The sequence below is a fragment of the Salmo trutta genome, chromosome 5, assembly GCF_901001165.1.
Source record: "Salmo trutta chromosome 5, fSalTru1.1, whole genome shotgun sequence".
NCBI lineage: Eukaryota > Metazoa > Chordata > Actinopteri > Salmoniformes > Salmonidae > Salmo > Salmo trutta.
Window position 1 is genome coordinate 34,637,515 of NC_042961.1, and position 25,098 is coordinate 34,662,612.

At 38.2% G+C, this 25,098-nt stretch overlaps 2 protein-coding genes across 17 annotated transcripts in view; both read right to left on the bottom strand.

Annotated features, from left to right (window-relative positions):
• Window positions 1-13,638, bottom strand: part of etnppl (ethanolamine-phosphate phospho-lyase) — a 32,351-nt gene extending 18,713 nt beyond the window's left edge. Inside the window, exons 1-6 of the mRNA XM_029753446.1 lie at window positions 13,501-13,638; window positions 12,626-12,744; window positions 11,410-11,569; window positions 7,560-7,634; window positions 6,998-7,091; window positions 3,882-3,998 (exon numbers count right to left, since the gene is read on the bottom strand). Of these exons, the coding sequence (XP_029609306.1) occupies window positions 3,882-3,998; window positions 6,998-7,091; window positions 7,560-7,634; window positions 11,410-11,569; window positions 12,626-12,744; window positions 13,501-13,559 (624 nt within the window). The 5' untranslated portion in view covers window positions 13,560-13,638. The remainder of the gene's footprint in view (window positions 1-3,881; window positions 3,999-6,997; window positions 7,092-7,559; window positions 7,635-11,409; window positions 11,570-12,625; window positions 12,745-13,500) is intronic.
• Window positions 13,639-17,550: 3,912 nt separating this feature from the next.
• The window catches only part of col25a1 (collagen type XXV alpha 1 chain), a 406,953-nt gene continuing 399,405 nt past the window's right edge, over window positions 17,551-25,098 (bottom strand). For 11 of the 16 annotated variants that reach the window (XR_003878289.1, XR_003878288.1, XR_003878294.1 and 8 more), the window contains 2 exons: window positions 23,064-24,905; window positions 21,776-21,819 (listed from right to left, as the gene is read on the bottom strand). Coding sequence is in view for 4 of the 16 variants with exons in the window: in XM_029753448.1 (XP_029609308.1) it covers window positions 21,143-21,169; window positions 23,064-23,102; window positions 24,828-24,905 (144 nt within the window). In the remaining 12 variants the exon portion in view is untranslated. Of the gene's footprint in view, window positions 21,170-21,738; window positions 21,820-23,063; window positions 24,906-25,098 lie in introns of those variants that run through there. The other 5 variants (XM_029753448.1, XM_029753449.1, XM_029753450.1 and 2 more) reach the window with 5 other exon arrangements.

Genomic DNA, 25,098 nt, shown 5'->3' on the forward strand with positions numbered 1-25,098 from the left:
ACCTGCACCAAAGTCAGATTACGATATAGGCCAAGGACAAGATAAAGTTTATTTGTAATACATATTTTTGCTACTACTTTCACAACTTTTAGGCTTGAAATCTTTGGTTGTTCACTACACTGTGAATCCTTAAAGAGATGGGTGGGGCTTTAGAGGGTGTGAACAAAGCTGAATGAGTGTAGACAAAGAAGAGCTCTCCAGTAGGTGTACCAAAACATTCAAAAGTGGGGTTACAAGTTTATCAACTGTCAAAGAATAATTACTTTCTCATTGTTCCTCAACTGCAGTGTATGATATACCATTTTCTAGCTCGGAGTCTCCACTTTTATCCAATGTAAAAAACACTTTCAAATTTTGCTACATAGGACCGAATCCAGGTAGTGGGTCACAAATGTGACCCGACTCAGGAAACTAGGTGTATGTCACAAGTCACAACTTCACAGGAGAGCCGTTTGAACGTAAAAAATGTTTTGGGTCAAAATGCGTTTTTTGGCAGAAATGCCTTCTGGAACATGTGAACTTCCATTTGCCTTAATTACAAACTTGTATGCCATCTGTAAATACAAATACAATTGCTAAATTGCAAGCCTTATTGGTTAAGCCACAGAAAAAGTTGCAACCTTCCCACTAGCCATGATTGACTGAGATAATGAGTGGGCTGGACATGCCGAGAGAGGAGTTAGAATTGGTCTGCCATATTCAAGGCTTCTGTCTATTTGAGCTCGCCAGTCTGTGTTGGTAATCCTGTTGAACAAGGCTTTTTTATTTATTTATTGTGTGGTGGAGCTGCATAAGTGTTGCTCTCCACTTTCTGGAAGATCAAGTTTTGAAATCCGTGGAATTAGAGTATGATAGCTAAAGAGATGGAGAAAACACCTGTCTCCGGATTACATCTTCAAACTAAGGGCAACCATCGTATGGCATTCCTGACAGGGAGACACGTCCATCATGCATGATGATGTATACAGGTAAGATAGTCTAGCGTCAGCTAGCTAAATTTTCAGATATTACACGTTTATAATTTTGACAGAAAGTGGTTTCATTTCAAGCTAAAGTGTACTTTTAGCTAGCTAGCTAACGTTAGCTGGCTGGCTCCCTAGCTGACATTATTATTTGTTTCCCAGAGCCGTTTGCTTTTCTAGTTAGAGCCTAATGTAAGGTATTGTTGGCACATTGTTCATGGTTGTTTAACTTGCTAAAGTTAGCTGGCTCGCTCGTTAGCTAGAGTTAGGTGACGTGTGATCTTAAACATTGTTTACCTAGCTTGGTTCATTGTTTACCTAGCTAGCTATATGTCTTAAGCTAAACTGTACTGTTAGTTAGCTAGCTAACGTTAGCTGGCTGGCTCCCTAGCGGAGGTTATTATTCGTTTCCCAGAGCTGTTTGCTTTTCTAGTTAGAGCCTATTGTTAGGCATTGTTGGAACTTTGTTCATTGTTGTTTAACTAGCTAACATTAGCTGGCTGGCTTGTTAGCTAACGTTATGTGATATGTGTACAACACCCGTTGAATATGGCCGGTGTCAGTAAACGTAATGAAATTGTTTCCAGCATGAATCCCTTGTAAAAGAGGCATTGGTCTCAAATGGACTCCCTGTTAAAATAAAGGTACAAAAATAAATAGTAACATTGCTTGTTTTGCCACATAAACTGAAGTTAGGCGGACATTTTAGAATTTTAGCAACCAGACAATGGCGGAGTGATTTCTTCATATTGCGCCTTTAAGTTCAGCAATTACTGTTTATAATTATGAGATATATTCAGTAGATTTGCAGGTAGGTCTGGGAAATATATATCATTAATTAGATTAATTTCAATGTGTTTTAGCACGATGTTCCAAATTCCTGTATCGCAAGAATCAAAGTTTTTATTTTTTGTTGTTTTTATGAGCGTTCTGTCTTCTTGGTCTCGTCTCCTTCTGTGCACCTTCCTACACTAACACCAAGCCCCTCCCCCTGCCACTCACAACAACAAAGACGAAAGATATTCCTCTCTGACAACAAGCAGTTTAAACTTCATATTTGCATTTGAGGTTTGGTCCAACAGAATCAGTCATATGGACACAGAAACACTTAGACATTATTTTACTGTGATAGACGAGAACTTAACCCTTATAACGATAGCCTTTTTATGTCTCAACTCCCAAAATGTAAAACAAAGCAGATCCTACTATAGAGCCCCAAAGTGGAGATGTCTTAATACCCATTAAACCTAGCGGTCAAACAGGGAAATTGTTCTAATCGTTTTTCCACCATAAATTTTTCCCACAGGGGATTTTAGAAACACTTCAAATAAGGGCTGTCTTTCGTATAGGCTTACCCTGGCGTGACGTTTTGATAAACATGTAAATCTCTCGTGGACTAGGTGACTTTTATCAATATACACTACATGACCAAAAATATGTGGACAACTGCTTGTCGAAAGCGTTCTCCTGGCATCCGCCAAACCCAGATTCGTCTGTAAGACTACCAGATGGTGAAGCGTGATTCATTTACCAAGACAAAGGGTGGCTGGCTACTTTGAAGAATCTCAAATATAAAATAAAGCACTTTTTTGGTTACTACATGATTCCATATGTGTTATTTTATAGTTTTGATGTCTTCACTATTATTCTACAATGTAGAACATTGTAAAAATAAAGAAACTCTGGACTGAGTAGGTGTGTCCAAAAGTTTGACTGGTACTGTATGTAAATGTGATATCATTCAGTTTACCACAGGTGGACTCCAATCAAGTTGTAGAAACATCTCTAAAGATGATCAATGGAAACAGGATGCACATGAGCTCAATTTCGAGTCTCATAGCAAAGGGTCTGAATACTTATGTAAATAAGGTATTTCTGTTTTTTTATAAATGTGCAAATACAGGCAAATATATTGATAAGTCACCTTGTCCTAGAGAAATTTACACGGTTATCAAAATGTCACGCCAGGGTAAGTCTACACGAAAAACAGAGCTTATTTTAAATGTTTCTATAATCCCTTATGGGACAAATGAATGGTGGAAAAACGATTAGAACCATTTCCCTGTTTGACCGCTAGGTTTTATTGGTATTATGACTCATACTGTCGTACACTATAACGAGAGTATCAATGAACATGATTGTGGAAAATGTATGCTCACTGCTAGTAGCATTTTAGCCACAGACTGTCATGTGCTTGCTGTCTAGTCTGTGTTTCATGAATTCGAAATGAGCATTTAAAGATGCGTTTATATCAGGAATTGGAAACTTGTTCTCATTCTGAAAAATAAGCATCATAACCAGGTAGGCCACTTATCTTAACAAATATCTTAACAAAGTGAACGGGCTATGTTGTTCAAACAGTTGGAGACGGACAGGAGGGTGTATTCATAACAGTTCAACTGTTATACCTTGTTAGCAAGCAAATAGATCCAAGTTGACTTTAAATATAAAGATTAGCTGGCTACTAGCATGTGGGCTTGTACTTGAGAGATTGTTTATGATATCTGTGTTAATTTTCTATAATGTCTGCTTCAAGAAGTGCATTGTGCATGATTCTGGTTAGATTTGTAACAGAAATGGCATTTTCATAGACAGACCTGAAAGTTAGATATGTGATTATTGCAAAAAAGCAGGTTAATCAATTTTGATAAAATAATTAAATTATTAGTAGGTCTTATGGTTGTGCAAGGGTATATTTAGCCTAGGTATACTTTTACATGCAGTGTATTGACCTTTAATGTTTTGCATCAAAGCTTATTTAGAGAAAATGTTAATTTTTTAAAAATTCATATCGTGAATCGCCCGTAAGTTTGACTAAATTGTGAAATTATTTTTAGTCCACATCGCCCAGCCCTATTTGTAGGCATTAAATACTCTAGGTTAGGTAACCCAGATTATGACACCATTTTTATTTTGTACCTTGTGTCCTTTCTCATGGGCTTTCTGTATAAGATTGTTGACGTCATCGGCATATGCTGTGGCGGGGTCTGGATGGTCTTGTCTATAGTTGCCTCTGTAGAGGTCAGGGCTCAGAGCCTAGGGGAATGGGGGAAAATAACACAGTTGGAACATATTTCAAAAAACCACAGCATGTGAAAAACCATCTGAGCAATCAGTCTAAAGAGCAATGAACCTAGGGATGCTTGGATCTAGCAGCAGCATAGTGTGCATCACCAAACACTATGACAATTTTGAGGTAGGCTCATGGGTGAGAGTAGATTTAATTTCTTCCAGGTACTTTAACTCCTACAGTTGAAGTCGGAAGTTTAGCCAAATACATTTAACCTCAGTTTTTCACAATTCCTGGCATTTAATCCTAGTAAAAATTCCCTGTTTTAGGTCAGTTAGGATCACCACTTTATTTTAAGAACGTGAAATGTCAGAATAATAGTAGAGAGAATGATTTATTTCAGCTTTTATTTCTTTCATCACATTCCCAGTGGGTCAGAAGTTTACATTCACTCAATTAGTATTTGGTAGCATTGCCTTTAAATTGTTTAACTTGGGTCAAATGTTTTGGGTAGCCTTCCACAAGCTTCTCACAATATGTTCCTCCTCCGGACAGAGCTGATGTAACTGAGTCAGGTTTGTAGGCCTCCTTGCTCACACACGCTTTTTCAGTTCTGCCCACAAATTTTCTATGGGACTGAGGTCAGGGCTTTGTGATGGCCACTCCAATACCTTGACTTGGTTGTCCTTAAGCCATTTTGTCACAACTTTGGAAGTATGCTGGGGGTCATTGTCCATTTGGAAGACCAATTTGCGACCAAGCTTTAACTGCCTGACGGCTGTCTTGAGATGTTGCTTCAATATATCCACATAATTTTCCTGCCTCATGATGCCATCTATTTTGTGAAGTGCACCAGTCCCTCCTGCAGCAAAGCACCCCCACAACATAATACTGCCACCCCCGTGCTTCACGGTTGGGATAGTGTTCTTCGGCTTGCAAGCGTCCCCCTTTTTCCTCCAAACATAACGATGGTCATTATGGCCAGACAGTCCTATTTTTGTTTAATCAGACCTGAGGACATTTCTCCAAAAAGTACGATCTTCGCCTCCATGTGCAGTTGCAAACTGTAGTCTGTCTTCTTTATGGCGGTTTTGGAGCAGTGGCTTCTTCCTTGCTGAGTGGCCTTTCAGGTTATGTCGATATAGGACTCGTTTTACTGTGGATATAGATACTTTTGTACCTGCTTCCTCCAGCATCTTCACAAGGTCCTTTGTTGTTGTTCTGGGATTGATTTGCACTTTTCAAACCAAAGTACGTTCATCTCTAGGAGACAGAACGCATCTCTTTACTGAGCGGTATGGCGGCTGCGTGGTCCCATGGTGTTTATACTTGCGTACTATTGTTTGTACAGATGAACGTGGTACCTTCAGGCGTTTGGAAATTGCTCCCAAGGATGAACCATACTCGTGGAGGTCTACAATTTTTTTTCTGAGGTCTTGGCTGATTTATTTTGGATTTTCCCATGATGTCAAGCAAAGAGGCACTGAGTCTGAAGGTAGGCCTTGAAATACATCCACAGGTACACCTTCAATTGACTCAAATGATGTCAATTAGCCTACCTATCAAGCTGTTTAAAGACACAGTCAACTTAGTATATGTAAACTTCTGACCCACTGGAATTGTGATACAGTGAATTATAAGTGAAATAATCTGTCTGTAAACAATTGTTGGAAAAATTGCTTGTGTCATGCACAAAGTCAATGTCCTAACCGACTTGCCAAAACTATAGTTTGTTAACAAGAGATTTGTGGAGTGGTTGAAAAACAAGTGTATGTAACCTAAGTCTATGTAAACTTCCGACTGTATGTGTGCATGTACAGATTTTTTTTTTAAAGACATGTCATTTAACTGTAAAAATGTATAACTTTTAATTTGGCATGAACACAACCAGGCATGATGTTTTCATCTGATTGTCAAACAAACCACTTAAAAAAAGTAGGCTACCTGCAAACATTCACCACTCTAAAATAATTCCACTATCTAAAAGAGTTCACTGTGCACCTGCCATTTGCTGAATGGAAAGAGACGTCTATTAAAACACCAAAAAGTGAAATGACATTTGCCGATTATCATTAGGCACACTTGTAGTCTGAATTGATTGATGCGTCCACTGCTGTCTATGTGTGTCTCGGTTCCGGCCAGTCCTCTCTGTCTTGGCAAAATTGGATTGTTCACGTTGAACCACAGCGCATTTTGGAGCGTATACCACCCATTTTCAAGTCCATTCTAAAAATGTTAAGGTGACTGATAGGTGGTAATGATAAATGATGGTGTAATAGCCTACAGATTTCTTGCCATCTTTGTTTCAATTCTTGTGATACGCTCATGTTTTACCGGTATGATGTACATCCACTATTTATTTTGCCGGTAAACCCGTACCGGACCGGCTTACTTTCACTCCTGGGTAGGCTATTCAAACATTAGCATGGTTCCAGTTCTGTTTGTGCTATGATGTCAACTCCTGACAAATGAGTGACAAGGAGTGACACGTGATGGCTCAAACAGAACTGAGACCCGGCATGTTACTGTTAAACAAGCAAGCTACAAATTTGAGTTGGTAAGTAATTACATTGGTACAAACTTGAGATACAGTATGTACATATTCTATCTTGCGGTTGAAAATAAGTGTTGCTAGATTTTCCGGTTCTCAGTTTAGCGAGACGATTTCTCATATCAACCCACATTAATAATCCATATAAGGTGGTGAGACAGGCTGACTTAATTTACGTAGCATGTAACATTATAGGAGGATATTCTACAACCAGCCACATCAGACTTCATCAATAATATCAAGGGAAACAGTTGACTGATCTTAGGAACACACTCTGCCACTTTATCGCTGCATCAAAGAGAAACGGCGCCTTAAAACTGTATGTATCTTATCAGAATAAGAACTGGAACATGACCTGTGGGATTGCTTCCTACTTTACTATGCCTGTTTCACACACTAACCTGTCAAATCCAATGGAGCATGTTGAGTCATGATGTTTTCATTCTGCGGTGGCAGACGGACAGGGATACTCACCACGTGAACAGATTTGCTCTGCTCTGCATTGGCCAGCTGGTGAAATTTGTAAGGGCTGATGTTAATGAGCGATGACACATGGCCGTGATATGCACTGCAAATAGAGGAACATGGAAAAATTTGAAAACACTGATGGTGACAGATGAAATACCAGATTCTCAATGAAATCTAGAGTAAATTTGGTTAATGATGTGTTATAAATGAACATTGATCATAGAACTCTCTAACACATATGCACATTTAGGGCACACAAAAAAATCACGTTAGCAGAATAATTAACATTTCGACCAGATGGCATATTATCTAAGACGAGTCTGGGTTAGTTTAGTGTTTTTACTGCTCTAGAGAGAACAACTTACAAAGCATTTGCAACTGTGCAAAGTATGCAGATGTTATTATTGGAGAGAGACAACATTTTAAACTCTGTATTTACACTTCTTCTTTACATTAAGATCAGATCCTGGTTTTAATTTTTACCTTCTGTTCTTTTATGTTTTATTCTCAGGTGCAAACTTTTCACTTGTCGCAAACACAAATGCCTACACCCACAGTGTTGACTTACTTGTCCAACGTTATGACGTCTTTGTGGCCTGTGTACTCCCAGGCCAGTCTGAGCGCCAGGTCGTTGGCTTCAGAGCTGAAGTTCAAAGGGTAAAGTTCACTTCAGTTACACAGTCACCACAGAATACACAGGCTTGGCCCTGGATATCACAGTTAAGCGTTTAAGAGTAACAAGAGTTTATATTTAACAGCCCTGCATAAAGGGATAGAATGGCCATCTATTGTTGCAAATTATTGGATAACCATACCATCTTCACATTACAGGGATTTGTCTGCCATTGTAATATTTGGGCGGGCCACCTAAGCATTTTTTACAAACAATGTAAAAAATAATATTATAATTTTTTATACATTTTTGGGATGGAAATGCGCTTTCAGTGTAAACTTAAACTAAAACCAGATATAAAGTATGTAGAAAATATAATATCATCTTTGAGAACTAACAATCCCCAAAATAAAAGCTAGAATTCAAAATTCCCAAAACAATTCATTTAGCAGTTTTGATTTCGTTATTATGCTTGAGCATAAGAACACAGCATTAGCCATGGCAAAATGCATAGAATTGCAGGAAATGTGCTTTAAAATTGCAACATGGGTGGTTAAGTGGTTAACATAACCTTTATACACAAATAGCAGCCTTGTCCACCACAATGTCTAATCTTAAAAACTACTTAGAAAATATGCTGTCTGTAATTCATATCACTATGTAGCAATTACATGTGGATATGAGATAGCAGAGTTCTGGCACTGGTTCTCCATCTAGTGCTTCTTGAGATGAATAGGGCCAATTTATACACTTTCAACAATTTAAAACAAGTCAAAGCCAGTTTGTGAAAGTTTAGCAAGCAAAACCAAATAAAATATTTTTTTCACTAGGGATATGTGCTTAGATTCATTCAATCAATAAAGCAATATTTACTGTGTAGAAGTAAAATAAACTCAACTGGATACCAATGATTCATTCACGTGCTAGTCAAAACTCTGGAGAAACTGACATTTCCAGTTGAACGTTGTATAACTACAAACAGTTAGCAAACCAGACATGTATGAGTTTCCTAGTTCAGACTAGCACATGAACGCGGCATTATTCAAACATGGTTTTGCCTTGGAGCAAAAAGAGTGTTGTTTAACCTAAAATCAGAAAACATCAAAGTATCAGTTTCAAAGTTTTGATTGCATTAAGGGTATTTTTTTATTTTTTACTCTATTTTGTTATGAATACAGGTCAAAGGTCTTTTTTTTGCAGAATAACAGGTTGTCCCTACCTGTCACATGTAAGGACGCGGTGTCCTAAACATTGCATGTGTGTACATTCCAAAGCCCATAGCTGGGACTTGGCACTGTACCAGACCTCATAGAAGATCGCACTGGTTGACTTCTCTATCCTTTTCCCTTTCTCTGTGATGTTCAGTTCTGCTGAACTCTGTCTTTCAGTCTGTCTGTATGTCTGTCTCTATCTATCTGCCTGTTTACACACACATGTTACTGTAACTTTGGACAGAGTTTGAGAAACCTTGATTTTTGTAATGGTAATGCCATATTTCAAAATGCCAGTGAGTGTTTGCAAATTCTATTATCTTTGGCTCAGTGCTTATCTGTTATTGAGCTGAGCTCTTGATGCAAAAAATGGTAATTGTTCACACGAAGTAGATTCAATGTTTGTGTTCACAAACCACCCTCATACTATCATTTTGACCCCAGAGGCATTTTGTTATCATAGCTGAATGGTGGTTTATTACATTTTCATGACTTTGTCAATCAACTTGTTCTTCATAAATCTAAATAGTTGTTTAGTGTTTCTGTACCAATAATTTTATTTAATGTAACTAGGCAAGTCAGTTAAGAACAAATACTTATTTACAATGACGGTCTACCCCAGCCGGGACGACGCTGGGCCAATTCTGCACAGCCCTATGGGACTCCCAATCACAGCTGATTGTGATACAGCCTGGAATTGAACCAGGGTCTGTAGTGATGCCTCTTGCACTGAAATGCAGTGCCTTGAACCACTGCGCCACTCGGGAGCCCAATATGGACTTTTTAAAAAGTCCTTTGGGGTCATTTTGACCGCAGCCAAAACCACCTAATTCCACTTTAGTCGTTTGATAGATAGGACCTTTATTTGAATATAGGTTTCTCTGGAGACATAATAATAAGTTATCCATACCACCAGAGGGTGGAGGGGGATCTGTATCAGTGATTTTGACCAGATAGAAAGATCACCTGCAGAGATATACAGTGCCTTCAGAAAGTATTCATATACCTTGACTTATTCCACATTTTGTTGTGTTACAGCTTGAATTCCAAATGTATTAAATAGATTTCCTTTCCCTAACCCATCTACAGACAATACCACATAATGACAAAGTGAAAACATGTTTCTAGAAATTGTTGCCATTATTATTTTCTAAATTCTTAAAGCTCTGTCAAATTGTTTGTTAATCACTGACAACCATTTTCAGGTTGTAGATTTAAGTATAACCTGTAACTCGGCCACTCCGGAACATTCACTGTCTTCTTGGTAAGCAACTCCAGTGTAGATTTGGCCTTGTGTTTTGGTTATTGTCCTGCTGAAAGGTGAATTCATCTCCCAGTGACTGGTGGAAAGCAGACTGAACCAGGTTTTCCTCTAGGATTTTGCCTGTGCTTAGCTACATTCTGTTTTTTTTGTTATCCTAAACCCCCTCCACCCCAATCCTTAACAAGCATAGCCATAACATGATGCAGCAAACACTATGCTTGAAAATATGAAGAGTAGTACTCAGTGATGGTTGGATTTGCTCTGAACATAACACTTTGTATTCAGGAAATAAAATTAATTTCTTTGCCACTTTTTTTGCCGTTTTACTTTAGTGACTTATTACAAGCAGGAGGCATGTTTTGGAATATTTTAATTCTGTACAGGCTTCCTTCTTTTAACTTTGTCAATTAGGTTAGCATTGTGGAGTATCTACAATGTTGTTGATCCATCCTAAGTTTTCTCCTATCACAACCATTTAACCTTGTAACTATTTTAAAGTCACCATTTGCCTCATTTTGAAATCCCTGAGCGGTTTTCTTCCTCTCCGGCAACTGGGTTAGGAAGGACGCCTGGTATCTTTATAGTGACTAAGTGTATTGATACACCATCCAAAGTGTAATTAATAACTTCACCATGCTCAAAGGGATATTCAATGTCTGCTTTTTTCATTTTTACCCATCTGCTGTACCAATAGGTACCCTTCTTTGCGAGGCAATGGAAAATCTCTCTGGTCTTTGTGGTTTAATACAGATAATTGTATGTGTGGGGTACAGAGATGAGGTAGTCATTCAAAAATCCTGTTAAACAATATTATTGCACACAGAGTGATTTCATGCAACTTATTATGTGACTTGTTAAGCAAATGTTTACCCCTGAACTTATTTAGGCTTGCCATAATGAAGGAGTTAAATACTTATTGACTTTTCATTTTAAATTAATTTGGAAAAACATACTTTCACTTTGACATTATGGGGTATTGTGTGTAGGCTAATGAGAAAAAAATGCAATTTAATCCATTTTAAATTCAGGCTGTAACACAACAATTGGAAAAAGGCAAGGGTTGTTAAGCCTTTTTTTTAAATGTTATTTAACTAGGCAAGTCAGTTAAGAACAAATTCTTATTTACAATGACTGCCTACACCGGCCTAATTGTGCGCCACCCTATGGGACTCCCAATCAAGGCCGGTTGTGATACAGCCTGAATTCAAACCAGGATGTCTGTAGTGACACCTCAAGCACTAAGATGCAGTGCCTTAAACCGCTGCGCCACTCGGGAGCACTTTCTGAAGGCACTGGTTAAAATCATCAACTGAAATGACCATGTACATACCCTGAGTTGACAAAGTAGCAGACAGAGAGCTTTTCAGGTAGAGTAGCCTGCAGCCGCTGGGCGTACTGGACAAGGTTATCATGCAGGAAGCGTGAGTTAGTATTCAGTAGCTCCATCTGTTCAGCCCCAGCCTTCACCACCATTGGGTGACTGTGACCCACTGGGGAGTCAAGCACACAACCATAGAAATTGAATTGGTCTTCAAGTTAATGACAATCATATAATTGGAATCGGTCCAATTATTTGTATCATTCTGCTGGGTTGCAGAAGTGTTGGGAAAGGGGTAATACTTTACAAAATGTAATTGTGTTGCTCTTGCATGGAAATACAGTACCAGTCAAAAGTTTGGACATACCTACTCAATCAAGGGCTTTTCTTTATTTTTAATATTTTCTACATTGTAGAATAGTAGTGAAGACATCAAAACTATTAAATAACACATATGGAATCATGTAGTAAACAAAAAAGTATTAAACAAATCAAAATAGATTTTATATTTGAGATTCTTCAAAGCAGCCACCTAATGATGAACTAATGATGGACTGCCTTGATGACAGCTTTCCACACTTGGCATTCTCTCAACCAGCTTCACCTGGAAGGCATTTCATTTAACAGGTGTGCCTGATTAAAAGTTAATATGTGGAATTTCTTTCCTTAATGCGTTTGAGCCAATCAGTTCTGTTGTGACAAGGTAGGGTTGATATATAGAAGATAGCCCTATTTGGTAAAAGAACAAGTCCATATTATAGCGCTTGATGGTTTTTGCAACTGCACTTAAAGAAACTTTCATAGTTCTTGACATTTTCCGTATTGACTGACCTTCATGTCTTCAAGTAATGATGGACTGTCATTTCTCTTTGCTTATTTGAACTGTTCTACCTATTTTGATTTCTTTAACACTTTTTTGGTTACTACATGATTCCATATGTGTTATTTAATAGTTGTAATGTCTTCACTATTATTGTACAATGTAGAAAATAGTCCAAATGAAGACAAATCCTGGAATGAGTAGGCGTGTCCAAACTTTTGACTGGTACTGTACATGAATTTCTATTGGGTTTAATCACTCAAAAGCTAGCAAACTTAGTATGCAATACATCTGTCAGTTTCTCCATCAGATCCTGTGACCATATCATGTTCTACACTAAAATCACTGCAGTGAGTGTGTGATGTCATTGTCTATGTAAGTGAATAATGTGTTTGTGCCTGCGCTCACCGTGTGCAACGTTGTTGATGCAGTCCAAGTATCGCACACCATTCTCGTCATACATGTACTGGCCTTTGGCTCGCACAATCTTGATGGGATCATGGCTGAAGAACACCTTACATGATGGACTTAAAGAGAACTGAGTCTTAATACATTGATACTGCAGAAATTGATGGTCATGGTGGTCATTGTGGTTCTTGGTTGCAGGGAAATGTGCACTCACTACCTCCTGTGCCATAAAGGGAAAGAAATCTAGGCATAACTAGAAATAAGTGTACTTACATAGAGGAGGCAAAGATACTAAGATTGACTTGTTGTCTTTAACAAAAATAACCTTCTTTATTCGAAATGCAATTCAGTCAAATTAATAAGGTTACTTATGCTGGTCTCAAAATAACGCATAGCCAACCACTATCCGTAGGCTTCCCTGTCAGTTTATATAATAAAATAGCATCATTACCGTTGCTAATAGCACGCATAAAGTCACGATAACCTATACCTTTTACGTAAAATATAATTGTTGTGTTGAAAAGAAGGGAACTTAAAAAAGTATCTTATTTCAGTTAGACCATGTTCTTTCACTTCTGGTTTGAGACAAGAGATGACACGTATCTCAAGTTATTGTGTGGCATGTTGGTAACTTTAACTCTCGATTTGAGAAAGGACTCAACGTTCTCAGACATTGCTTATGGCATACACCTTCGATAAAAAAAAATATTTTGCCATTATTTGAATGTTCCGAAATAGAAAGTCCCTGTGATATAGCTTTATTGTAATTACATTTCAAATACTTTCTTATAGTCTCAGCAACCAGTGCAGAATTTGGAAGACATTTCAGTATTAAACACAGTAGCATAGAGGCTATAAAAAAATCGATGTCTTACCCAATGTGCTTTTTCCGAAGATCGATGGTCTTCACCTTAGGAAAGATTTCTGCTGTCATCCTGACGTTCTTTCATTCAGAGAAAATGAACAGTTGTCCCTCATTTATCTCCGTTTTGTCAGTCCAGAAATTGCGTTGCAACGGACCCGCGCAGGCACACGCACGCACACGGATTTGCAGCCCAATACTGCCCTCTAGACACATTTTCATTTCTGCTGTGAAAACGGCAATGCAAGGACACTGACCGCAAGTCACAGCTCGTGACGCATGATTAGCCTATAACTCATCAAAAAGTACTGAATTACTACACGAAACCTATTCGTGCAGTAGTGACTATGAAGACTTGTAGGGATTGTGTAGTGAATGTGTAGTTTATGCACTACTCAAGATACACATGTAGAGTTTGGTAGTGTTCAATAGGAAAACAGAAGTTTTAATAATCAGGTAGAGATTTTTACTACTTGATGTCGGTAGTAAATAAGTAGTCAAAACATTACAGCTTTACTACACAGGCTTTTCAATAGTAATCAGGTAGAGTTTTTAATACTTGATATTGATCATAAATAAGTAGTCACAACACTACAGCCAGACTACATCGGCTTTTCCTGACCTCAGAAGAAGACAAAACAGGATTGTTGGGTGCTGTTTGCGAGTCCCATTGAAATGTAGCTATGTAGCCTCTGTTTTCGTCATTCTAGCTAATGAGTATGTGTGTTTGAATGCAAATGTACAGTATGTTCATATTCATATACTTACCAAGGAGGCCATCGACATAAGAACACTGAAGGCCATCGTTGGTAAGATTAACATTGTTTATCAAAGATTTTTCTGTGTTGTATTATGTGCAGTGGCAACCCGTCATTCCGGGCAGAGCCCCACCTGTTTAGCTGTTTTGCATGTTATTTTGTCATTAATACATGACACATATCAGTTTGCAAAGTTTTCTAAAATATATAAAAAAATAAAGCTGCATAAAAACTTGGTCTCTATTTTGCTTTCTTGAGTAAGGCAGCTCCAAAATGCAGGTGTTTCAGCCTAGCTCAGTGTTTTCTGTGGTGGGGCAGCCAGCGGAAAATACCCAGCGTCGGGGTTGGTAATGTTCTCTAGTTGCGCCATGATTGGCTCAGTGTTCTGTCACTCATGGGGACAATACGTCGCCGCAAAATCTACGGGTAGAGTTCGAAAATTCAAGACCCTTGGGTGCTGCCATAGAGTTACATTAGAAGGGCCCATCCAAGAAGGTTCAAGGTCATTGGCCACAGATAAAACAACATCAAATCACATTAAATCGACCATAGCTTTGATTGGACTGATCGTGTCAACATTTTAATTTCAAAATCTTAGCTAGGAAGCTAGCAGTCATCATCATGAGTCAAGTCGACAATCTTCTGGCAAATAGTTTTCAATCCTTGTCATATGAAGAGAAATAATGAAGAGAAATTATAGATAAAATGTATCGGTGCTCATCGGTCATTGGACATAAACATTACCCAACAAGTTGGAAATCGCAAATTCAACAGTGAGTGGTTTGGAAGGAAACAGTGACTATCTGCAAGCATTGCAAAGCAATCACTAGCCTGCTATTCAGGGGAGTGGGTGTTTGGTCCAAGTCTGGGTTTAAGGGTCTCTTTTCCAAGCTTAAAAGGAAAACTTTCGACATTGGCCATGCTGTCAATCCAGTATCCGTTCTGCCGTGCTCAAAACAACTGGAAACTCAGAACTGGAAGATCTCAGACTTCAGTGAGTTCAAGACAATTTTAGAACTCTGGGAAAAAAAGTGCTCTGACTGGGAGAATACGTTTTGAACGGTTATCCAACTCGGAATTGCAAGTCGGGAACTCGGGCCTCTTTCTAGAGTGCCGACCTGAAGATCACTGACATCATCATGATTCGACCTTGTTTTTTTCCGACTTCCCAGTTGTCTTGAAAGCACTATAAATCCAGAGAATGACAGACTTTATGACAAAATTTGCCCACTAAGGATCGCCGTGCCACCTTCCTGTTTAAGTGAGCACAGCACAACAAGGTGAGTCCAAAAATGTCTTGTAAGCTGCTGCATAAATTATGTAATATGCCAGGGAGATATGTATACTGTAGCTAAGAAAGTAAAACTAAGTGTATGTTGTGTTAGCTGTTAGTAGAACATGTGCCTCACCCTAATAATTTGGTCCCTTTCCCTTTATAACTTAGCCTACTCTTCTGACTTGGTGGTGCACATGTATCCTATAGCCTGTTTTAGAGAAATGTCATAATCGAATATTGTAAGAGCTTTCATTGTCAGCTTACCCCTTTATTTATCATACGGTTCTGACTTGGTGTACATGGAGAATACTTTAAGTATGGTCCATGTTCTGAATTCCGTCGCTGTCCATTTCAAAAGTGCTGAACAAATAGTTGTATTGACTATGGCCATCCTAGCTCGCTCACTAATGTCTTAATTGAAATTACGGATTGCCTTTTATCTGCTCGTCATCCCTTTATGACATAGTTTGTACATCTCAATTGTCAATAGAAACCGCATTTTTTTAAGCAAGTCAGCCATATCAGCAGTTTTTTTTAAGACAGTAAATGAGGCTGAATGAACTGTTTCGCAGCTAGACAAGGCTCTGCTGATAGCCAGGTGGAGCACTGGTAAGGTGTTGGGACTGCTGTTGGAACTCTGCTTTGACAAAATGTTGTTTTATTAATTTAACCATTATTTAACTAGGCTAGTCATTTTAGAACAAATTCTTATTTACAATGACGGCCTACCCCGGCCGATGCTGGGCCAATTGTGCACCGCCCTATGGGACTCCCAATCACGGCCGGTTGTGATATAGCCAGGAATCAAACCAGGGTCTGTTTTTACACCTCTAGCACTGAGATGTAGTGCCTTAGACCGCTGCGCCACTCGGGAGCCCAAACAGTTTGTGGGCACAGTTTGTAACCGTTATAGTGTAATTCATGTATTGTTTAGTGTTGTGTTGTGTAGTGGCTTTGCTGGTATGCATCTACCAACTTTTTTGGGAGTTTGCCCCACCAAGATTTACGTGCTAAAATTGCCACTGCTTTATGTGACCTCTGTTAGCAGATGACTGATAATGGCTTATAATTGATTGTCTCTTGTGCTTGTGGAAATGTGGCTGCAACAAAAAAGAGGATCTGAATATAGTTAAGTCAACGCTGAATGAAGACAAGGCCTCAAAGGGATTAACAAAAAAAGTGTAAATATGTAATTTAATATGTAATTAATTACATAAAAAAAATGTAAATTATGTTTGTATTATCTTATTTATTGTTTGATGATATAACTACAGTTAGAAACTTGAGGAAATAACATATGCACTAGTCTAGTAGTGACACAGTAGTGAAACAAGATGTCAATAGTCATTTGAATAGGCAAACAGTAGTACCTATGCCAGTTTTCAATAGTAATTCATAAGGGTAATGAAAAAGGATCAGGAGCAGTCAGTAGTGATCAGTATTGAAAAAACACTACACACAAATGGCAGTAGTAATTCAGTAGGACTGAGTAGGCATACAGCAGTAATGTGTAGGCATTACATAGTAATTCAATAGTGAACATGTAGGAATTGTGTAGGTATGTGTAGGTTAAGTAGTACAGTAGATACCCAAAAGTTCAGTAGTTACACAGTAGTCATTAAGGGAGAATTATGTTCTGATTTGAATAGGAAATATGTAGTTCACCAGTAGTGAAACGTCCTAATTGATCACTCATTACTACATAAAATACTATAGTAAATAAATCACTACTGGTTTATTAGACTTCTCAGTAGTAGTAAAACAATAATAATGATAATAATAATAGTAATAATAAAACCAATAGGTTTTGTGTAAATCTTGTGTAGTAGTGATGAGTAGTAATTCACTAGTACTTTTTCATGAGGGATTGGCACTCATAATAATCAAAACTCTAAAATTGTGATAGTGTCGGCCTCTGAAACAACAACAGTGGTACAATTAAATAACGTACAAGAAGAGCTGTTGAAGCCATAGTATTCAGAGAAGAAGTGTCAGGAGTGACTTAAAAGGACTGTAAATTAAGACTGTAAAAGGTTATTTGAAAGACTGCATTTATTTGGCTCCAACAGTACAGTCATATGAAATGGTTTTGAAATTATGTGTGCAGAAGTATCCATAATCTGATAGCAAATTGTATTCATTTGCAAACTTGTAAAAAATGAGTGATAAAAAACATAACAGAAATGAAATGTAAGTTATTCAAAAGCTGTGAGATGGACTTAGCTATTGCATTTACATTTTAGAATACTTAGACAACTATGTTCAATTGAAGTTATATCTTTACTTTTCCAGCTTCTATTAGGTTGCATTACTGCACTGAGGGAAATAGGCTATAGTGTAAGGAGGATGTTAAAAGAAATGTCAGTATATATATATATGTCAGAAAAAAGGGCTCTGGTATATTTGCCACTAAATAAAAAACTGGTACTTGGTGGGTTAAAGAAGTGTGTATCAACTATGTGGGGACCACCCACTACCAGCCTTTAAATGTAAGTGTGTAACTTCATAATATATAATTGAACAAAGATACAAAGAAGAATCAGCTGCACGTTAACTGAAGACAGCGCCATCGTAGTACAAAATCTTACGAAGGTTCTAAATAAAAGACAGACCAAATCATAGACAAATTATGTGTTTTCTATCACACCACTAACAACTTAAGAGCAAATGATTTGTGGACAGCAATTGAGGCTGCAATAAATCAATTCAAATCAAGCCTTAAAATATGGATAACAAGAAAGTCTATATTTACAAGTTTGTAACTAAAAATGTAACTTGTCAATCAAAACATTTGTATTTTTTCTAAGCCAGTGTAGTGGTACTTTTCATGGGGAACAAATTGACTAACATATTGTCCTGATAATAAATGTCTGTAACTGTTATTAATCTGCATTCTGATGCTGCACATATCAACCAAAGTATAAATTGCACTTTTGTCAAATAAGCAGATATTAAACTCCACATTTATAATTCACTATACATATTACATTCAAACTACATTCAATGCAAAGAGAGAAATAGAGAAAGAACAATATTAACATATTTATGCTGCTTGTCAGGGACAGACAACATTTTAGCCAAGCCCATCAACACTTTCTTGTTTTATGAATACAATTGCATGCCAAGGTAAGGCCTGCAAAATTGGGAGTGAACTAGCATTGTAAATACCTGACCAATACATCAATTTGATGATAATGACAACAAACTTCCTTCACATCTAATGTACTTGTGTGACATCTCAATGACAATGCACCACTATGATAGACAAAAGCTGAAAAAAACGGTATCAAGACCTTCAAAAGCTACCCCCATTTTATAAGGAATGCCTGTTAAAAACCAAAATGCCTTCTTTAAGAAAAATACAAAAATAAATAATGTAACACTTAAAATAGTGAGACAAATATAAAACTGTTACATGAAAAACGATAAAGAAACCTCTGTTGTCTTATGGTTGTCATGGATAGGTAATACTCTTTAGAGATTTTTCTAACAAGATGATAGCACCATAATGACACCACACTGTAACAGATGACCTACTGTTCACACGCATACTATTTACTTTGTGATATAGCTGATAACCCTGTACAGTTGGGGTGGAGTGGTCAAACTTGTCACAAAAACAACAAAAATAACACTTTTATAGAGTGGACATGTGCCGGTATTACATATAAGCCCCGTCTATACATTGTGCTAACATGGGTCCTTTGTCCTGATCTTGTATTCATTCTGATTGTGCCCACATTTCCAGAAATGTCTCTACACATTGTATTAAAATGTGTCTGTTATCCGTCCACTGTGTCTGCATTGTGACCAGATTTCCTGGCCCCTTCCTTTATGAAAATTGTTTCACAGTTATTCTTTAAAAATAATATGTATTTATTTATTGTAAGACACATATTGATGTAATCAGTCAATGGTGCCACCGGTCAATGATTTTAGAGGAAAATTTGCAATTTAAATGGTCTCTCTGTACAGATCTGTCTACACTTGTAAGATATCCAGACACAACGCCTCCAGAGGTTGGCAGGATGATCTGATCACAATTGGATCACAATGTGTCTTTTGATTGTCTACACCTGTTAAAAAATGTGGGCACAATCAGAATGTGGACAAGATCAGGACAAAGGACGCAAGTTAGAACCAGGTATAAATGGGACTCAGTTTCCCGGACACAGATTTAAGCCTAGTCCTGGACTAAAAAGTATGCTCAATAGAGATTCTCCATCAAAAATGCTTTTTAGTCCAGGAGTAGGTGTCTGGGAAACCGGCACATATTGTACTAATTGATTACTAATCTTACAATAACTGTTCCAAATAGCATTATGCATCAAATATCATTGTGCATAAGGGCATTGTTAGAATTAGGACATCCTTGACATTATGAAATTAAGAAACAGGCTCAATTTTCTTTCCAAATTGCTATGGAATGTGATGTAAATGGCAATGAATCCCAATTATGGGTTACAAATGGAAGCAGGGCCATTCAACTGAAATTAAATGCGTTACCTATTGAGCCTGTCCATGTAATACACCATTTACATTTTGTAAAAAAAAAATATATATAGAGAGAGAGAGAAAAAAGGAAGAATGCTGCAAGTGGTGTAGACATGATCCAGTTGAGGCAAACTGCCGTTTGACATTTGGAAAAAACAATAATTTTCTAGTAAAAAATGATACATTTTTCCGAAAGGCATTTTTACCTGCAAATGTACCATACTGAATTACCAAATCATAATGTTCAAAAATCTTATTGTTGCAGACATATTACTGAAAATAAACACTGCATTTAAATGTAAAGATACATTAAACTTGCAGTGAAGCACATTGTAACTCACCGACTGTATTTTCCACTTAATGGCCAGCAATGAACAAGTGTTATTATAATATTATAAAACTTGGTGTTTGCAAATCAGTGTAAAAGCTGATGCTGTGTAATCGTCTTTGCTACCAACTGAAATTCCCTTTCTGTTACACAGAAGCTTATGTTCATTTGAATACATAATGTACATGCCATATTATTAACACCCAGTAATATCAACGTTCAATACATACTAACAGTGCGCAAAATAGGTGCTTTTATACTTCAACAATTTACAAGAGGTTGCCATTCCGCAGTAAACACCATTCCAATTACTCAAAGCAGGTTAAAAAAGAAAGGAATGAACAAAAGCTTGAGGCACCAAAGGCTATTATTCATAAAACATTATTTTTAAAGTAAGTAGAAGAACAAACTTCAACTAAAAAGGCAGAATTCCATTGACCCTCTTGACCTTGTAGTGTTGTGACTGTAACATTGTTACAGGCAGGCACTCCTTGATTGGCAGGAGAGATGATTGTAATCGCTCTGCCGAGGCCCACTGTCTCCCCTACTAGAAGGGATCCCAATCAGGTCTGTTCAATCCGAAGTCCTTGTCAGCCTAGCTCATTTCCGATTGGCTGTGCACAGTGCATTGAGCTCTAACACTCTTCTCCGAGTCCAATAACAAGTGGCCGTTGACAGGGAATGGGCCCTGGGACTCAAGACAAGTGCAACTGTGAAGACCTGCATCTATTGACTCATTGCAGATCTCACCACAATAAAGAAAATCAACCCAACTTTACTTCCTGGGGAACAATTCTTTTCAAGCCACCAGCCAAGGCGTGACTCCCTTTGGAACATTAAAAGAAAAAGGAACCAAAAATGTTAAAACCAAAAATGTTGAGCTTTCTTTTTTGAGTAGGTAAGATTGACAGCCAGATAGTGTTTTAATGAAGCCATACAATTCGACCACACAACAATGAAATATGTATATTAATACATATAAATATAGTTTGGGACAGTCCTCATGCTTTTTGGGGGTGTGGAGGGTGTTTTGTTGGGATGGAGTCTTTTAAGCTAGTAGTATGGCATTAATGGATGGTGAACGCAAGAGCTAGAGCTGTTAAGAGCCAGTTCAGATCCCTCCAACGCCTCCTTTTCCTCATCCTCTGTTGTCACAACCTCCTTACTCCCCTTGAATCCGAATTAGCCATGATGTTCCATTCTGTGCCCGAGCACTCTGGTCATGCAAGGACTGGGACTAAACATCATTGTGTGTGTGCAAGTTCTGCCGATTGCGAAAGATCTGGACTCCAAGATGCAGATGTGAGAGTGACACAGAGCGAGGTGAGTAGAAGCAGTTAGGAGTGATGGACCTTTGCTCTTTTTCGTTGTACACATAGATTTCTTTATTTTATATTTTCCATTAAAAATAATTATAAATACCCCAACAACATTTTTTTTTTTTTACAAACCATGCTTTTCGGGTTAGATTGATCACTGCAAGAAAAACACAACAGAGAGAACGATATAGTGAGATGAGGTAAGAGAGACATGGGGTGAAATAATTTTTAGGTAAGGGTTTTTAGGCCTGACATTTTTTATACCACTCAAATATTTATGTGAACTAGAGGTCTTCATGGGTCCAAAGAATTGGACCTGTTCCGAAATGGACCATTCCAACCCATACCCAATGTGCATAAATAAATGTTTTAAATATAGAGACCTGTTCCGAACGGACCCGAGGACAACTAGACCCGTTCCGTATAGAACTTGTCGGATCCAGACCTGGTACAATCCGATCCGAGTGAGGGAAGCAGCAGAAAAGTCATTTTTTAAGCTACTTTATTAACTGGAGCTGATAAAGTGTGAGAGGAGGGAGAGAGAGGTGCAGCTCTAGCAGGCGGGGGAGGGGCCGTACTGTGAGTGGGTGACATGGGGAGGAGGGAGGGAGGGAAGAGAGACAGCAACCAACCAAGCCGACTCGCACTATAGTAGACTAATAGCTGCCATAGCTAGGTTATTTATTATCAAATATGATTACATAGTACATGTCTTGACAGAATCAAACCGGTGGAAGCTAGATAAACTAGTTAACGTTAGCTAGCTAAGCCAATTGAGGCTGCAATGCATACACTTTCTCATTCTAAAGTTACAAATAACAACAACTCCATTCACATATTAATTAGCAGCCTACCTGTTGGCTCTTGGTCGTTGTAGCCTATCCTTCTCCTTTAACTTTTAATTCCGTCATTTTAATTCCATCTTCCATTGATTTATATCTCCTAACTTTTGCCATACATGTGACTATAGCCTGTTTGACTTATAGCTTGATGACTTATGATTGGTTAACATCAACAAGCTACACGCGTCACGCTCCACTCTCTTGAAAAGCAAGAGCAGCAGCATAAATTATAACATTTCTCTCTCTACTACAGCAGTCGTGTTCAGATCTGTACGGGCCCTTCCGGACAAGTCAGTTAAAATTACACATACCCGAGACAATCATATCAGATCCGACCAGACCCGTGACATTATTTAGAATTCTGGATCCGGACCGCTTGGGTCCCGTATTGGGTCTCAGGTATTCGGGTACAGGTGGATCCATGAAGACCTCTAATGTGAACCGACAAAAAAAAACATGCATATGGCCAAGGCTGAGTGAAGCTCAAATACAGTACACACTGTGTGTGTGTGTGTGTACTGTGATTTTAAAAAGCGTACATTACTGAGATAATGCTTACCTTTTGCCAACAACCAGGCATTGGTAGTCCGTCTGGGCCCTAGTAAGGGGAGAAGAAAGGGAAGAAATGACTAGTTAGTGTCACAAAATGATGACAGAAACAAACATGCTTTTTTTGCTCAGAACTGATATCAGTTCACAAATGTTCGTTTGATGTTGTGCCTCTAAGTCTCAGATTATGTGGTACAAGGTCTGTGAAGAAGTGTACCGACATATCTCCAGCACAAGCCCCATAAACAAAAACAGTGTTGTTATTTCAAGACTGGCTTCCCAAAAATATGATCATGTCTGTGATGGAATGCAATCGGCATAAGACATATAACCAAGCGATGGAAGATATTTGATTGACAGACACAGGGCATTCAACGGAGAGAGGAAATACAGTACACTACTTCACAGACATTGACAGACATGATAATATTACGTTTTATTTTGTTGAGAATGGTACATTAATCAATATAATCACTTAAAAGGCCTGCCAGTAAATTTAACATATCACTTATGTTTTATTGAATTACTTGTGTAATTTAGATGTTTCATGTTTAATTGTCTTGTCTTCAACCAAAATGTAATGGGAAAATGTAATGGCATGCTCACATTTGATAATATTTTAACACATTTCAATGAATTCTCACTCATGCTGGTTACATACAGTGACATTTATCTCATCATGCAATGATATATGGTCCTCCCTTAGGTTTATATTTTGTACATTTTATCAAATAATCCAAAATTATGATTAATCCATGTGCCATTGTGTAGGGTCTATACTCCTAAAGATATGTGAAATTGCAAACATAGAGCAAACATATCAATACTCATAAAGTGTAATTTGTTCTGTGATAAGAATAATATGTGGATGCATACCACTATACAGTAACATACATCTAAACTAGCTTAATATACTCACTCAAAAAGGACCCTTGGCACAAAAGCAATCATCCGTTCCATACATTACACAACATCCGTTAACGGCATCTCAGAAATCACACAAGATAACAACACTTCTCCCCGACACCAAACAAGAATTACAAATTTGAGTTGGCATTGGAAAGGTCTGGGGATATAACTGATTTCACATCTTCTCTCCTTGGTCATGGTGTGCCCAATTGGTACAAATACAGAAGGGGTAGAGGGGGTTAAAGGTAGGAGTGGTAAGGTCCATGTTGCCATTGCATGGAAACGCATCAATAAAGAAGAGAACTGAAGGAACTTAGATTATAGCTTGCCATGGTTAGAGTCTGTTTAGGAACTAGGGATGTTAAAGGAATTTGGAAGGGAAGTCCATTTAAGGAATTATGTTTTTTTATAGGAAAGCGTCCCTGTACACTTATTGAGAAAGTAGGGGAGGGGGATTCAGTTAGAGAATATCAAGGGAGAATATCAACAGATCCACTGCTTGTGTGCTTTACATTTACAGTGGCATTCAATTGCAGATTACAGTAGGTCTGTATCTGATAATATGTAGCTAAGAAGGGCTGCTAGCAGTCAGACAGTTAGTCAGGAAGAAGTGTGTTTTGGTAGCCTTTAAGGAACTAAAATAGATAATAAATGTCTGAAACACCTAGAGGTGATTTAGCATGTGAGCTGGTTGTAATTTGGAGTGGGAGTTGGTGGGGGTATGGATGGCTGGGTGGGTCCAATCCTCATGCTAAAGCCATGCATGGGTAAGGAAAGCAAAACAGTGGCTTCTCATTGGCCATTTGTCAGTGGCAAAAGTCAGTAGCATGCACGGGAGAGGTAAAGGAAAAGAGGAATACTGTACCAATTGGCACGGGGCATCCAGCCCATCCAGACCAGGTTGCCCCGGTTCTCCCTTTTCACCCTTAAAGCCCCGGAATCCCTGTTCATAAAGATGACCTGGGAGTGTTACTGGGAGAGATGTGGACGGAGCACCCCATGCATCCCCCCACTAAGGGGATACGATCGAGGGGAAGAAGGAGCCACCCTGTGACCTACAGACACTAATAATGTACTCAGTGGAATATCTGGTCCTTTGCCCAGGTCATAGCACTTGCCAATAGGACTTCATGAGG